The 15,529-nt window shown below is 35.4% G+C and overlaps 2 protein-coding genes across 5 annotated transcripts in view; one reads left to right on the top strand and one right to left on the bottom strand.

The window, feature by feature from the left end:
• Positions 1 to 5,788: 5,788 nt before the first annotated feature.
• On the top strand, positions 5,789 to 10,212 carry LOC124429251 (membrane-associated protein Hem). 2 transcript variants are annotated; one of them, XM_046974288.1, is made up of 2 exons: positions 5,789 to 5,875; positions 5,987 to 10,212. In XM_046974288.1, the coding sequence occupies exon 2, from the start codon at positions 6,125 to 6,127 to the stop codon at positions 9,491 to 9,493; it is 3,369 nt and encodes a 1,122-aa protein (XP_046830244.1). In that variant the 5' UTR covers positions 5,789 to 5,875; positions 5,987 to 6,124; the 3' UTR covers positions 9,494 to 10,212. The 2 variants fall into 2 exon arrangements, with proteins under 2 accessions (XP_046830244.1, XP_046830245.1); XM_046974289.1 differs by having other exon boundaries at positions 5,796 to 5,871.
• The window catches only part of LOC124429252 (disintegrin and metalloproteinase domain-containing protein 10), a 64,965-nt gene continuing 59,452 nt past the window's right edge, over positions 10,017 to 15,529 (bottom strand). The window contains exons 15-16 of one of the 3 annotated variants that reach the window (XR_006943402.1): positions 14,631 to 15,332; positions 10,017 to 10,301 (exon numbers count right to left, since the gene is read on the bottom strand). Coding sequence is in view for 2 of the 3 variants with exons in the window: in XM_046974290.1 (XP_046830246.1) it covers positions 15,172 to 15,332 (161 nt within the window). In the remaining variant the exon portion in view is untranslated. The other 2 variants (XM_046974290.1, XM_046974291.1) reach the window with 2 other exon arrangements.

The raw sequence follows: 15,529 nt of genomic DNA, 5'->3' as shown, positions 1-15,529 counted from the left end.
TCCTTTTTACCGTTCGCGCGAAAAAGGTTCTACGCGAAAGATAGCAAGTAGATGGAAAGAAAGGAAGACGATAGAAAAGTAGAGTCTCCTTGCTTCGAGTCTAGAGAAGCTTAACAAATTTTGCCTTTTTATTTTCTTTTGTTTTCTTCGCGAGAAAGAAAGAACGGAGGGAGGGAGGGAGGGAGGGAAAAAGAATGATCGAAGGAATGTTCACGATTCTCTCGAAAACTTGAAATAGTTGTGCTTAAATTCAATTCGGTGTTCCCGAAGAGAAAAGGAAGGTGCTTTTCAAGAATCTCTCGGAATATGTTTTCGATGCATAGGATGGCGGCGTTAAGTGCAACGTGCACGGGATAACAATAATGGTCGAACTGAGATTCTATAATTTTTCCATATAACGCCGATAAAGCCGATATAAAAGAGGACGTGTATTTTATCTTTCGAAATCGAAAATATCGAAAGAATACGCGATATCTCGATTCTCTTGAAATTTTTTCATTTCTAAAGGAAACACGAACTTTTTTCCTTTCGTTATCTTTAAATTTAAGAACTCTACCTAATTTTCTCGTTCCAAACGTGCCAATTATAGATCAGTTAATTAATCGGTATGACGAAGGGACGATAATCGGTAGGTATTATTTCTATATGTATTTACGATGTATATTCACGGCTGGCCGAAGGTTCGATTTTAACCGCGTTAAAAATGCATTTTCCCTCGGACAATGAGATAATAAGCTATTTCGAAGCATAGACCGGTTCGCTACGAAGCGCGTTGTGTTCAAACAACGTGTAATGCAATTCTATGCACCAACGAGCTTTGACTACCACGATCGTAATTGCTAATTAATTATTACCGACTTTTCTGCATAACAAAACGATCGGACCCTTTCTAAAATGGAACGATTTCCCGATTATTTTGGAGAAGCGTAGAACCGGAACCGTGGCAACTATGAATCGTTAATTCGCGAATGAATAACGTAATCGCGTGTTCGATCAACGATAGCTAACGAGAAATTCGTAACGAACGAGTAACGCATAGTCGAAATAATTCATTTTACCTCTGAATGACTTTTATCGATATCTCCTACAAATTAATACTTTTCTCCATTCTCTTTCTTTATCTATCTCTCCTCTTCCTTCCCTCCCCCCGCCCCTCTCTCTCCCTTTCTCTTTATCCGGCACGTTGAGAAGAAATTTTTACACGGGATCGACATATCCATTTTCGTGGGAGAACAGGAATTATCGGCTGGGCTCTAGAATCCGGAATTGAATTCAGCAGTGTACGGGAGCCAATGGCCCGAGGAGAAAGCAAAAGAAGAGAAGATGAGAGGAGGGGAAATGGGGGGGAGGAAAGAGAGAGAGAGAGAGAGAGAGAGAGAGAGAGAGAGAGAGAGAGAGAGCGCGCACGAGGGTGGTGAACATCGAATGATGTATTACAAGTAACAGCGGCCAATAAAAATTAAGCGTTTTCTTTGCTCCGCGTGATTTGTGGACGATAAATCAAAAGATCGCGTTTCTTTCGAAATCCTACCAAGTCAATGGCGTACGCGCACAGGCCTTCTTCTTCAAATTTTTAATTAAAATAATTAGAGCTACATTATCTCGTAAGTATTGTAGACGAAATTTAGAGATAGAGAGAAAGAGAAAAAGAAAACGAATAAAAAGCTCTACTAAAAAAGATGAAAGAAAATTCCTATGAATGTTTCAAAAAGATAGAACGAAGAAAATGAAGCACGTAGTACCGTGAGAGCAATTTCTGAAATTCATCAGGAAACGCAATATGTTCGGCGCGAGATGAAACGCTTTGGGGCGATAATCGGATCGATCGTACACGAGGGATGACTTTCCTGCCGAAAAGGAAATTGGCCGTTAGTTATTCCACCTGCTTCTCTCATGGCAGGAAACAATTAGAAATTTGCAAGCAACAAAACTATTGCTCGTTCGTTACCGCGATTTTTTTCGAACAGAGTTTCGTTGAATGTGCACGAATGGAGAACACGACGATTTCAAAACGATCATGTCGTACAGTTACACGATAACCTGTAATTTTACATTTTTCGAGAAAAATAAAATAAAAAGACAAAAAAAATACACTATAGATTTTTAAAATAAATAAACAATAACTCTAGCGCACAGGGGAAAATAACTGAGAACAACTTTTGTCTACAAAAAGAAAAAGAAAAAAAAAAAAAAAAAAAAGAAAAAAAACATGTAAAGCAAGCAAAACTAAAATCGAAATTGAAAAAAAATTACAACTGCTAAAAAACTTGTAAAAAACATATTGGATTGATTCGGAGATTATTATTAACTTTAGTTATATATTATTTATATAGAATGAATAATTTTTACTCCAACAAAATATTATAAATATATTCGAAGTCACGGAAATAATCAGCGCTTTCAATTCTATCATAGAAAAAAAAAAAAAAACTCATAAATCATGCAACGCGCAAATTGTTTTAATTAAATAATAACATCAAAGTTGTCCTAAACTCCACAGGCACAACTAGGGTTAATGAATATACTAAGTTTTCTATAACATACTATACTATATAAATATACTATACAATTTTTCTGTCAATTAGAAAAATGAATAAAGATAAATTCCAAAAGTCGATGTAATTTCTGACATAAATATTGACGCTATTTTGACAGATTATGTAGAAAGATAAATGTTAAATCTAATGGATAAGTAAATCAATGATTTTTATAGCTGGACTTTCTTTCTATACTACAGTGCCATCTCTCATGATAGAACTGAGTCTGATTCATCACCAGTTTTACCTACATCACAGAATATATCGATCCATATTAATTCAATCAACTTTTTGCAAGATGGCATTGCTGAGATAATGATGCAAATTTGAATCGAGTATTACATTATCAATCTACGAACAAAATATCTTATTGTTAAACAAATAAAGCAAATTATAATATACCGATTCTAAAAATAGCTCTCTAATTAGCTCCAATGTTGTTAATGCAAAACATATGGATCAAAATCAGAACCATCATGAGATTAAAAAAAGAAAAAAAAAAAAAAAAAGAAAAAAAAACGAATTTCCAAATAATGTCAAATTATAAAGCATCATATAAAATAGTACAGCTATAATAAATATTAAAGCGATAATAAATATTAAAGCGTTATTGAATATCACTCACCAAGCAGGAAAGAAGTCTACGCCCCACGTGTCGCTTGAAAATTCCATTGATCCAATGTCCTCGCACAACACAACACAACACAGCACAACACATCACAATTCATTCCGATATATATTAATAATAAAAAATTATAAAAAACAAACGACTACTTTGTTCTACACATTGACTGAATAAAAGAAACAAATCTCTAATTATAGTGACTTCGTGCAATACGATACAATTAATTAATTCAAAATTAATATATCATCTCTAGATGTGCAGTATTCATTCCTACTTTTAAAAAAATCTACTTGTCTTACTTCACAACGATATACACACCAAGTTGCAAATCGTTGACATACACTCGCATACGTGGATTGTTTCATCGATCTAATATATAAAAAGAAAATAATTATTACAATCAATATGATTATTAACCAATAAAATTAATCATATAAAAATCATTAATTACTTATATAAAAGTAGTATTAATTTTAAAAAGAATCAATATTATTGCTCGATTAATAAAATTAATTAATATAAAAATGCATGCTCAAGGGAATTTCTAATCGTTTGAAAGAAAAAAAATATTGATTAAAGAATACTGCTTAATCGTGAGATGTAAGAGATAAAAAAAAAAAAAATATCTATTTTTAGACGTTCGGTAATTCGACAACAAGTTTCAGAGTACACCGCGATACTATTCACCATATTAATAACGATAGAATGAAATTGTGGCGTTTACGTCCTGCAAAAAACAAAAAAAAATAAAATTAATACAATACCATCGTAAAGGGTACAATAATAGTAAATATCAAAATGTTGTTAAACATCGCTTACCATGCATTACGACGTGACATATTCCATTGATAAGTACACCGCCGCACTGTACTAATACCGATATAAAACCGATAGAAAAAAATCGAGACGTTTACGTCCTAAAAAAAATAAAAAATGAAATTGATATGATACAAAACAAAAATATAATTAATCAATGCAATCGTGAAGAGATAATAAGGAAATAAAGAATTGTACTATTATCGAGGGAAAAAAAAAAAAACAGAAAGAAAAAAAAATCACGAAATTACAATATTAACGTTCGGGAAAAGTATAGAATTGATTCTACGTTTAAAATGATAATTTATAACTTTGTAAAGTATTACTTGCGATGCGTGTAAGACTACGTAAACGAAAGTAGATTATGAAAAATCCACTTGTGTATATATGCATATATATAAACTCGCAGAAAATTAAACAATTTAACAAGTTTGTAAAAGAATGAGAAAATAAAATTAATCGCGGTAAAAAGTATTTGCTTGCGTTGAAGGAATTATAAGGAAAAGTATTTAGATATTTAATGAGGTAATAATAAGTTTCCTTACCCCTACGCGTTTGTTTCCCTCTTCTTCTTTTTCTTTTGCTTTATTTTTTCTCGATATTCCCAACCGAACGAATTACGAGAGAAAAAACGCGTATATACGAAACAAAAGAAAAAAGAATACGAAGCACCTTATAAGGTAATGTTCGTTATTCTATTATAATATGTATATATGTACATATGTATATATATATGTATATATACATACATAAATGGAATAACATTCGCACACGAATATGCACCAATACACCGTCATTGGTTCTGTTGCTAGGCAACGCAAGTTTTTTGTGTTTTTCCAAGAATTCAACGGTTCCGGCCATTTCCTGGAAAGCATACCTATATAGCTATACAAAAAAAAAAAAGGTAGAAACTATACCTATATAACGTACTTCTCAACCGTCGTAACGTACATTTTGATCTATATCGATTTTACCGTTTTTTTTTCCTCTTCGAAATATAGCAAAAAAGTTATTACGTATATAACGGTTAGTACGTTAATCAAAAAATATAATTGGCTTGAAAATATATTAATATTATGAAAAAAAGGAATAATTTTACGAGTTAAAGTATAAAAAGTTAATTAATTTAGTTTCAAAAGAAATGTTTTCAAAGATATTCTTACGCGCTAAGGAAAAAACAAAATATTTTATATTCGACAGAGCTTTACGTTCGTATTTGCAATAAATAAAAATATTAAACAATAAGTTTGCTTGAATATTGAAATAATGAAATAAGGAAGAAAAAAGTAATTACGTGTGTTATTATATATACCCATGTATATATATATGTAATAAAGAAAAATAATAATCGTTAAAAGGATAAAATGAATAAAAGAATAATAAAATTAATAAGAAATATTAGATAAACTTGCGTTACCTATGCATATTTGGAAGATTTGAAGAGAATCGATCACTGGGAGAATATAAAAATTGCGCGAAGCCCTCGTTGAGCACGTCCGCCGCGCTTGCTCATCAGGCACTAACTGAGCCGATCCAAGTAGCCGTCTTCCGATTGGCTACTTTCTCCTTCCTATCCAATTGCGTGGCGTCACTCATAACGGATTATTTAAAAATGTATATTTACTATACGCTTATCGGTAATTACTTTAATATCATAAAGCAATATCATAAAAGTGAAATATAATAGCTCGTAATAATTATTACTTTAACGATGAAAAAATAAAAGAGATTTTTCGATTGATGCAATGCGTTAGTCGATAGGGACTTTTAATATCTTTCGTAATCCGTTGGCAACAATGAATTTATACCACTGTATACTTCAGGCTGTATGCGAACGTACACAGAAATTTCGTACTGTTGTGTCATTTATTATTTGGATTAGCTATGTAAGAAGTAGGTACGTTAATTATAGATGACAAGGGTCCGATGTTTGTCCTTGCTTTCTTTTCCTTCCTTTGCTTTTTTCTTTCCTTTTATTATGTACACGTAATATCGAAATTTTTTCCAGAAAAAAGTTGGAGATAATTGAGGCGTATTTCTTGAGAACGGATCACCCCCCTAGGGGTGGGGTCCACTGTCACTTTTAAGCCAAAGAAATCAACGAGTTATGTCAGTATCGTGAAACATAGAAGTGAATAACGTGATCATGGCTCGTCCTATTGTACCAAGTCAACAAAAGTTGGCAGAGAAGTTAACTATATTGAATGATAGAGGCATCGGGATGCTGACTCGTATTTATAATATTAAAAAGGCTTGCGGTGATGCCAAATCGAAGCCTGGCTTCTTATCGGATAAGACTCTAGAGTCTTCGATCAAGACAATAGTTAGAAAGTTTCCTAATATCGACATCAAAGGACTACAAACGATAACAAATCTGCGTAATGAAATTATCAAATCCCTTTCTTTATATTATTATACGTTTGTAGATTTATTGGACTTCAAGGACAACGTTTGCGAACTCCTCACTACGATGGATGCATGCGGAGTACACATGGATATTACTATTAATTTTGATTTGACGAAAGGTTATTTGGATCTTGTTGTCACTTATGTCAGTTTAATGGTACTCCTTTCAAGAGTCGAAGATCGTAAAGCTGTATTGGGGCTTTTCAATGCCGCACACGAAATGGTACACAGTCAGTCCGATCCTAGCTTTCCTCGTTTGGGTCAAATGATAATGGATTATGATGCGCCTTTGAAAAAACTTTCCGAGGAATTTGTTCCCCATTCGAAGCTATTAAAGAATGCTCTTACTTCTTTGTGGCCCATTTATCCCGGTAGAAATTTGACCGCCGATACGTGGAGGGCCGATCAGAAATTAAGCTTGGTAGGAAGTCCTGGACAAATATTGAAGGCAGCTGCCACCGATACGATGTCCTGCGAAACTCTGAGCTTGGACAGAATCGAAAGATGGGTAATACTCGGGTTTACCCTTTGCCACACTTTTCTGAGTCAAGAACAACCTAATAAACTTTGGATCACTGCTTTAGAATCAGGGTGGGTATTGGCCTTGTTCAGAGATGAAGTAATTTACATACATCAATACATTCAGACATTTTTTGAGAGCATGAAGGGATACAGTAAAAGGGTGTCGGAAGTGAAGGATTGTTACAATCAAGCGGTACAGAAAGCCGGCTATAGGCACCGAGAACGTAGAAAATTTTTGAGAACAGCTTTAAAGGAATTGGGTTTGATTTTAACCGATCAACCGGGTCTACTCGGACCGAAAGCATTGCTCGTGCTAATGGGACTATCTCACGCGAGAGACGAGGTGCTGTGGCTTCTAAGACACGGGGATAATCCTCCAATACAGGGAAAAGGAAAGGGTAGAGGCGGCGAGGATCTAGTGGATCGACAATTACCAGAATTGCTCTTCCATTGTGAAGAATTGAGAGCATTAGTAAAGAAGTATTCTCAGGTGCTTCAGAGGTACTACGTTCAATTTCTCTCAGGATTCGACGCGCCTGCGCTGCATCAAATGATACAGAATCTTCCAGTTTGTCCCGAAGACGAGGGTGCGATACTTAGTGATATGTGCTCAACGATAGCGAGTTTGACCGTAAAGCAAGTAGAAGACAACGAACTGTTCGATTTTCGTCCATTCCGATTGGATTGGTTTAGATTACAAGCTTACATGTCTATCGCCAAATGTAACATGAATTTAGCCGATAATAGAGAATTAGCATCTTTCATGGACACGGTAGTTTTTCATACCAAAATGGTTGATAATCTCGACGAAATGTTAGTCGAGACGTCCGATCTCTCTATATTTTGTTTTTACAGTAAAATCTTTGAAGATCAGTTCCACATGTGCTTAGAATTTCCAGCTCAAAATCGTTACATAGTAGCCTTTCCGCTCATATGCAGTCACTTTCAAAGTTGTACGCACGAATTGTGCCCGGAGGAACGCCATCATATTCGCGAAAGAAGTTTATCCGTCGTAAATATGTTTTTAGACGAAATGGCTAAAGAGGCTAAGAACATAATTACCACTATTTGCGACGAACAATGTAATATGAGCGACATGCTATTGCCGAAACATTGTGCCGTATTGATATCTCAAGTTGTCAACAGAAAGAAAAAGGACAAGAATAAGAAGAACATGAGCGAAGTACATAAGCCAGGTATAGAGAGTTATAGAAAGACCAGAGAGGAATTAACCACCATGGACAAATTACATATGGCTCTGACAGAATTGTGTTATGCCATAAACTATTGTCCTACGATAAACGTATGGGAATATACGTTCGCACCTAGAGAATACTTGCATCAACATCTTGAATCTCGATTCGCCAGGGCCCTCGTTGGAATGGTTATGTACAATTCGGACACGAGCGAGATAGCCAAGCCGTCGGAACTCTTCGTTAGCGTCAGATCTTATATGAATGTACTCCAAACTGTCGAAAATTATGTCCACATAGATATTACTCGAGTATTTAACAATGCTCTACTTCAACAGACTCAGGAGCTTGATAGTCATGGGGATAAAACTATTGCTGCCCTTTATACCCAATGGTATTCCGACGTATTACTTAGACGAGTTAGCGCTGGAAACATATGTTATTCTGGAAACCAAAGAGCATTCGTCAGTTTATCCGTGGAGGGAGCAATTCCGTTTAACGCCGAAGAATTTTCCGATATAAACGAGCTAAGAGCATTGGCCGAACTTATCGGGCCATACGGTATGAAGATGCTGAACGAAAATCTCATGTGGCACATAGCGAGCCAAGTCCAACAATTAAAGAAATTGGTCGCAGGAAACAAGGACGTTCTTATAGCTTTAAGGACGAACTTTGACAAGCCGGAAGTAATGAAAGAGCAATTCAAAAGATTGCAACAGGTTGATAATGTACTTCAAAGAGTGGCTATAATAGGAGTAATATTGAGTTTCAGGCAATTGGCACAATCTGCGCTGGTCGACGTTTTGGAAGAACGTATCCCATTCCTTTTGAGCTCGATTCTGGACTTTCGACATCACTTACCGTCTGGAGACCCGATGAGAGTAGTTTCCGAAATGACGTCTGCTGCCGGTTTAACGTGCAAAGTCGATCCTACATTGACAACAGCCTTGCGAAGTCAAAAGGCAGACGTCGATGAAGACGAACACTTGCTCGTCTGTCTCCTAATGGTATTCGTAGCCGTATCTATTCCAAAGTTAGCGAGAAACGAGAATTCCTTTTATCGTGCTTCACTCGAAGGACACTCGAACAATATTCATTGTATGGCAACGGCCATAAATAATATCTTTGGTGCGCTATTCACGATTTGCGGACAGAATGACATTGAGGATAGAATGAAGGAATTTCTCGCCTTGGCTTCATCCAGTTTGTTGAGACTCGGTCAAGAGGCCGACAAGGAAGCTACTAGAAACAGGGAATCCGTCTACCTATTATTGGATCAGATAGTCCAAGAGTCTCCTTTTCTCACGATGGATCTATTGGAGAGTTGCTTCCCGTATGCCCTTATACGAAATGCATATCACGACGTGTACAAGCTCGAACACTCTCAGCCGTAAGATTACGATCATAACGAAGTAAGTTATTATCGAATGAACGATCAACGCGCTGTAGTCATACTCAGGGCTACTTTTCTACGTCCACTTACTTGTGTACCATCGACAACTCTTGCGTTATATATCGTCGAAGATAGGCGAGATTATGATGATGACGATGATGATGATGATGATGAGGAGGATAAAATCTGAATGAAAGAATTTATCATCGGAGAAATCAAAATTAATTCGAGTCTACGTATGTCTGTAACAATGTATCTCGTTTGTATGTCCATGCCTAGGGAAGACGACGCTCGGGTGATTGACATCGCTCTGTCATTGAAAATATTTTGCACTTTCTCTTCGATTAAAAATTCCGTTTAAAAGGACCCAATGAAAAGAGAACTTGCAGTGTAATAATATTCATTCAGCCGGAGCATTTTCTATAGAGCCGCGTTCCTCTAAAAGACATTTGATACGCGATTTAAAGACAATTTATATTATTAGGATAGTATATTTTCATTTCATTGTCACAGTATTCCGTAAATTATCATTACGTAAGAGAATTTTTTATTATACGAGAATGAACGAAATATATATGTAAATGATTCTCGATCGCTAAGAATTTACGTACACACGTATCATCATCCAATAAGTATCGTCACTTTATCCATTGCATTTTCTATGTATAATGGTAACTTTTACAATAGTTTATAAAATAAATAAAATCCATCCATAAACTACCACCTATATTATTTTCTTTCTCACTCGATTCTCCATCGTCCCTTTTAAATTGATCAAACACGACGACAGATGCTTTGATAAGAGATTCCTAAAAAAGATAAATGTAAAATGTATGCTTTATTTAGTTCTTTACAATGTTTTTGTTTTTCTTTAATCACATTAACGTAACACAAGAGATATTCACAATCATATTCCTTTTTTTATTTTAATATCCTTAAAACACTCGCCACATTCTATACACTTTGGGAAAAAGAGAGAGTGGTGGTCTGAAGCTACGTTCAGGCGATTGGTCAGTATCATGCATGACATTTTTTTTTAATAACAAAAATTCAAACAAAAAGGAATGAACAGCACTTTTAAAAAGAAATTGCTAAGTTTATCGATTTAAGATGGAAGAGAACAAAGAGCTTTATTTCCTCGATGCTCGATTAATCTCTTTGATGAGGAAAACAGAAAAAAAAAACAAAAAAAGAAAAAAAAAAGAAAAAAGAGATGAGAAAACGAATTAAAAAAATGCAACTTTTTGACATCAAATTTTCATTCAATTATCAACGATAATGAGTCGTTAAAACGCTTCAGTGTAAAATCATTCCAGATGCACGATGTTGATAAGTCACCACATTTTTGGATCGATAGAAAAAATATAATTTTCAATTTTCTTTTTTGTTTTTTCTCTCTAACATTATGTACAAGTGATAGAGTAGTGTGCATCGCGTCACGGTGATGCAGACCTGGATTAAGATGGGGATGGAATTGCTCTCTCTCTCTCTCTCTCTCTCTCTCTCTCTCTCTCTCTCTCTCTCTCTCTCTCTCTCACGCACATACACTCTTTCTCTCCCTCCCTTTCTCCGTTAGAACATTCGTATTTCCGCATTGAGGTATAAAGAATTTTTGTTACGTGCTATATTATTTCTTTTATCACATAAACGTTAAAATGCAGACAGACAGAAGAATATATGTACATATACCGAATTTTATCCGCGGACCTTAATCCAGGAACTGCAAACAAACGAAGAAGCTTAAGCATATTTAGTTTAGTTTTTAGCTTTCTTTCGGGGATAGAGGATCGGTCAAATCAATGAAGGGATCTTCCTTTTTCTTTTCGTTTATCCACATTCCTCTTATGCGCGTCAACGTTTCTTTTTTTTTTTTTTTCAACTAGTAACCGCACGATATTAAGATGCACCTTGGCCCCATTCGCGATTCTAATCTAATTGTAAGCATCCTTTTACTCGGAGAAAAATAGAGAGAGAAAATTGTTTTACATCGTCCTCTTCGGAAGAACTCGTATAGCTATCTTTGATCGTATTAAATCAGTCGTTCGAACCGTTTTGTGGCAGTGAATTGGAAGCGGATTTTGCGAATAAATTCGTAACTTTTGCGGAACGGTCCGATCGGATAACAACAAACGTCATCTAATCTAAATTTAAAATTTAATCGTTGAATGGCAGTGGCTCGGAACCGAAGTGGATACTTTAATAGTAATGACAATAATGAAGATAATGACAAAGATGATAATTCTTGACGAATCAATCGACGTAAATCCTCTAAGCGGGAAAGATCATCTAAAATATTTGAATACATACTTGTGATTCGTATCGATTGCGTTCACGACAAAATGATTACAACGAGATATATAACGAGATTAAAGATACATAGATGGAAGTATTTTTTAATATATCATGTCCTTCTTTCGTCGAGATTTGATATTTCATCGGTACTTTGGCAGTTAATCGTTAATTTCTCTATTTTCGTTATTGTTCCTGTCATCTTTTTATAACAACGTCGTCGCAAATGGGGCCAGGCGGATTTCCTCTGTTGCATGTCTACGTACGAGAAAAGAGTTTAAGATTCGTTTCTTTTTTTTTTTTCTTTTCTTCCTAAATAATCTAAAATTCCAACATTTCTCTGGATCTCCATCTTTTCACGATGGGGTCCTCGTGTTAATCTTATAAACTAAGGGGGGGAGGGGCCTGATCACACGCACGTACAGACACTCTTTCGTCATTCTTAACTTCCGTCCTGATTACAAAATACAGAATAATGTTTTGCTATAATACAGATCTGATATAAAAACAAGTATTTTTATATTCGCTTTACCATTTGTTATGTTTATATAATTATAGTTTATATATATATATATATTTATATATACATATACATATACATATACATATACATATATATATATATATATATATATTTATATAATATCAATGTATTTACATAGGTATACTCTTTCTCTCTTTCTTTTTCACATGCGCCCTTACGCGCCCTATTTTATCAACCTCTTTAATTTCTTCCTCATTCTATCTTTCTCACACGATCTCTCACGATCACGATTTTTTGTTCAATAATCACATTGCGTCTATTGTACATTTTCACACGATCCGCAAACTCGTATCGTAGAGACTCTCTTTTCCCAAAATCTCGCTTTTCATTTCGTATTTTTACATTTCTATATCCTTTCCTATGGCCAATGACAAACTACTACAACGTTCAAGTCACAATGCAGACAGTGGTGAGAGTATCGAGGCACGTTAAAAAACCACCTCGTTTAAGCCAGATCATAATTACCTAAATTTTTTTTTACCACGATCTCTCCGGCACGATTGATCTCGAGCTCGCGTTCACGAACATGAATAGAAAAATAAAGCTTTACGATGTAGCGTGTGTCGACTGTCTGCGTTGTGTTTTCTTTTATTTGTCAAAAGAAAAGAAAAAAAAAAAAAGAAAAAAAAAGGAAGAAAAACATCAAGTAGAATTATTTTACGGAGAGAGATTGAAACGTTGCTAAATTTTAAAGACTCGATCGAGCATGCGATCGAGTTTGCTGGCACTGAAAAAAGGAAAAAAGAAACAACAACGACATTCTTCGCGTAGATTTCGATATCTCGTATACGAGTATGCAGCTGTGTGTGTGCTGCTCGAGCCCCATGAATTCTGTTAGAATTTGTTCGCATTAGAAAAAGGAGCTCATCTTTGGTCCGCCATGCGCCTAAGAAATGAAAGCGCGTTTACGGTTGTAGCAGCCCCTGACAATTTGCATGGTTAAAAGTCGCACATTAAATATAACTTATAACATTCGCGACGGCGCGTAGATAAATTATCATTTGCAATAGATAACTAATTTGTAATAATAGTAAATAGAATTAATAATAATAATAAGCGGAATCCATCCATAGTAACGATATCCATTGTTGTTCGATTTGCAATCGTTAATGGAATCATCATCTCTTTTTTTTCTCTTTATTTTTCTCTCCTCGCTGCTTTTTAAATCTCCTCTTCATTTTAATTTAATTAATAGCCTCGCTTCTTCCAATTGCCTAATAAAAATTAGTATAAGAATAATACATATGGTTTAATAGTTATCCTAGAATGGTACCGAGATCAAACGAATGACCTGTAACAGTTTGGTAGTGATAGGCGTTATTTATCCTTGGATAAATATCAACGACGTTTCGCTTTTCAAGATATGGAACATGATTACTCCTCCTTTTTCCTCTACTTCGACTACCAAGGAGTATCAAAAAAGTAAATCTAAAACGCAAACGTATACTGCCACTCAGAAATATTCATCAAATGGAATTAGTATTTCTCTCTCAACGCGTTTCGTATATACAATTTAACGGGAAGAACTAATTATTTTGCCAGTTTGACCGAAACATTCTCGCCAATTTTTCATAGCCGAACGATATAAATATTCTCGGAATATACATACATATTTTTATATATATATATATATACACATATATATATATATATATATATACATATATATATATATACACATACAGATTTTCCGCAAACTTATAAAATGAACGATAAAATGTCAATGACAACGTTTTAAAAATGACACCGAACCTTTTTGTTTTAATGCCTTACTCTATATTCTCCAGAGAGCTCAAAGCCTCTCTCTGGATATTGTCGCGTTCCTCGTCTATTGTTTCGAATCTTCACTCTTCCTTTCTTATTCTCTCACTCTCACTCTCTTTACAACAGTCTTCTACTCCTTATAACAAGAACTCGCAGAAATAAATGCTCACGTTAAATTGTGGCAAAGACGTCAACAAACGTGTTACAGAGTATAATTAAAAAAATAAAAAAAAAAGTCAGAAATGATTACGTCGATTTTCCGTATACGACGCAGATCGCTTAAAATATGTACGCAAAATTACTCTCGTGATTAATTCGGCAATACTTATTTAATCGAAATCGATCGCAAGAAATCGAAAGCACGGAAATTCTCGAGGATTTCTCGAAACTGCAAAGAAGTAATATGCTATCTTACAGAGAGATAAAAATGTCTGAAAACGTTTTTGCCAAGGGCGTTATGTAAGTAGGTCGTGATTGTAAGTAAAAAGGTACTCGCTCGTTCTCGCTCTTTTGTTTCTCTGGGAAGTGATACGAAACTCACAACCATGCCTCTTCGTAATAGACTCCACAAGCTTAGCAAAGGCCCACGTAACACTTCCACATTTCCTTCTTCCATTTTCTAAGTTTCGTTCTTTCCACCTCGATGGCAAAGTACATACTGACGAAGCATAAACGAACAAGCCTTCGACTTTGTGATCGATGATGACACGTACAATGTCTCTCACTCATATCCCCACTCACACGTTCGCTCGCGAATGTTTTTAAAAACGTAAATATTACGGATTAGAGGACACAGCGGTGCTTCGCGAAATATTCGAATGTCAACAGAGTCCAGCACCACGGTGCGCCTACAATCGGAGATATATATATATATATATATATATATATATATATATATATATACACTCTCTTCGAAAACACAATGCCGGACGTTTTTTTTATTTTTCTCTTTTTCTCTCTCTCTTTTTTATTGCGTCTTCTTTTCCTTATCGGTTTGTTGCTTCACAGATATCCGGACGCGTTCGTTTTACGGAACGAGACCGCTGCCTTCTGCTGACTGTGACAGCAGCATTCTAGGATCGTCAGACTTTATTGTGATGCCTCATCTCGTAGGCCGGGGCTCTGCCCCCTCCCCCGGTGCTCGAATAGGCACCGGCGTACAATTCTGAATGGTTGGAGCGACCGTAGTTGCCTGCGACACTGCTGCTTGGTGGCGCACTAGCTGTGGGAACCAAGCGATAGCCTGTTTAGAAAGACGTTCGACGATGAAACGAGATATAAGAATCCAGAGCAACGACGATTAGCTTTTTCACAAGGAAGGAAATATGAGAATGATGGATGGGATATTATGAAATTATCCTTCAAAATATCGCACTACTTGCATGCAATTATATGAGATACTACGTTCCCCTTTAAATATTTCCGATTAGATCGCAATAG

The sequence above is a fragment of the Vespa crabro genome, chromosome 14 (genome assembly GCF_910589235.1).
Source record: "Vespa crabro chromosome 14, iyVesCrab1.2, whole genome shotgun sequence".
NCBI classification, from domain to species: domain Eukaryota; kingdom Metazoa; phylum Arthropoda; class Insecta; order Hymenoptera; family Vespidae; genus Vespa; species Vespa crabro.
This window is presented reverse-complemented; position numbering and strand designations above follow the sequence as displayed.

Bases quoted from the DNA above. Each gene is read 5' to 3' on its own strand.
- LOC124429251 (XM_046974288.1), top strand. From the start codon at position 6,125: ATGGCTCGTCCTATTGTACCAAGTCAACAAAAGTTGGCAGAGAAGTTA.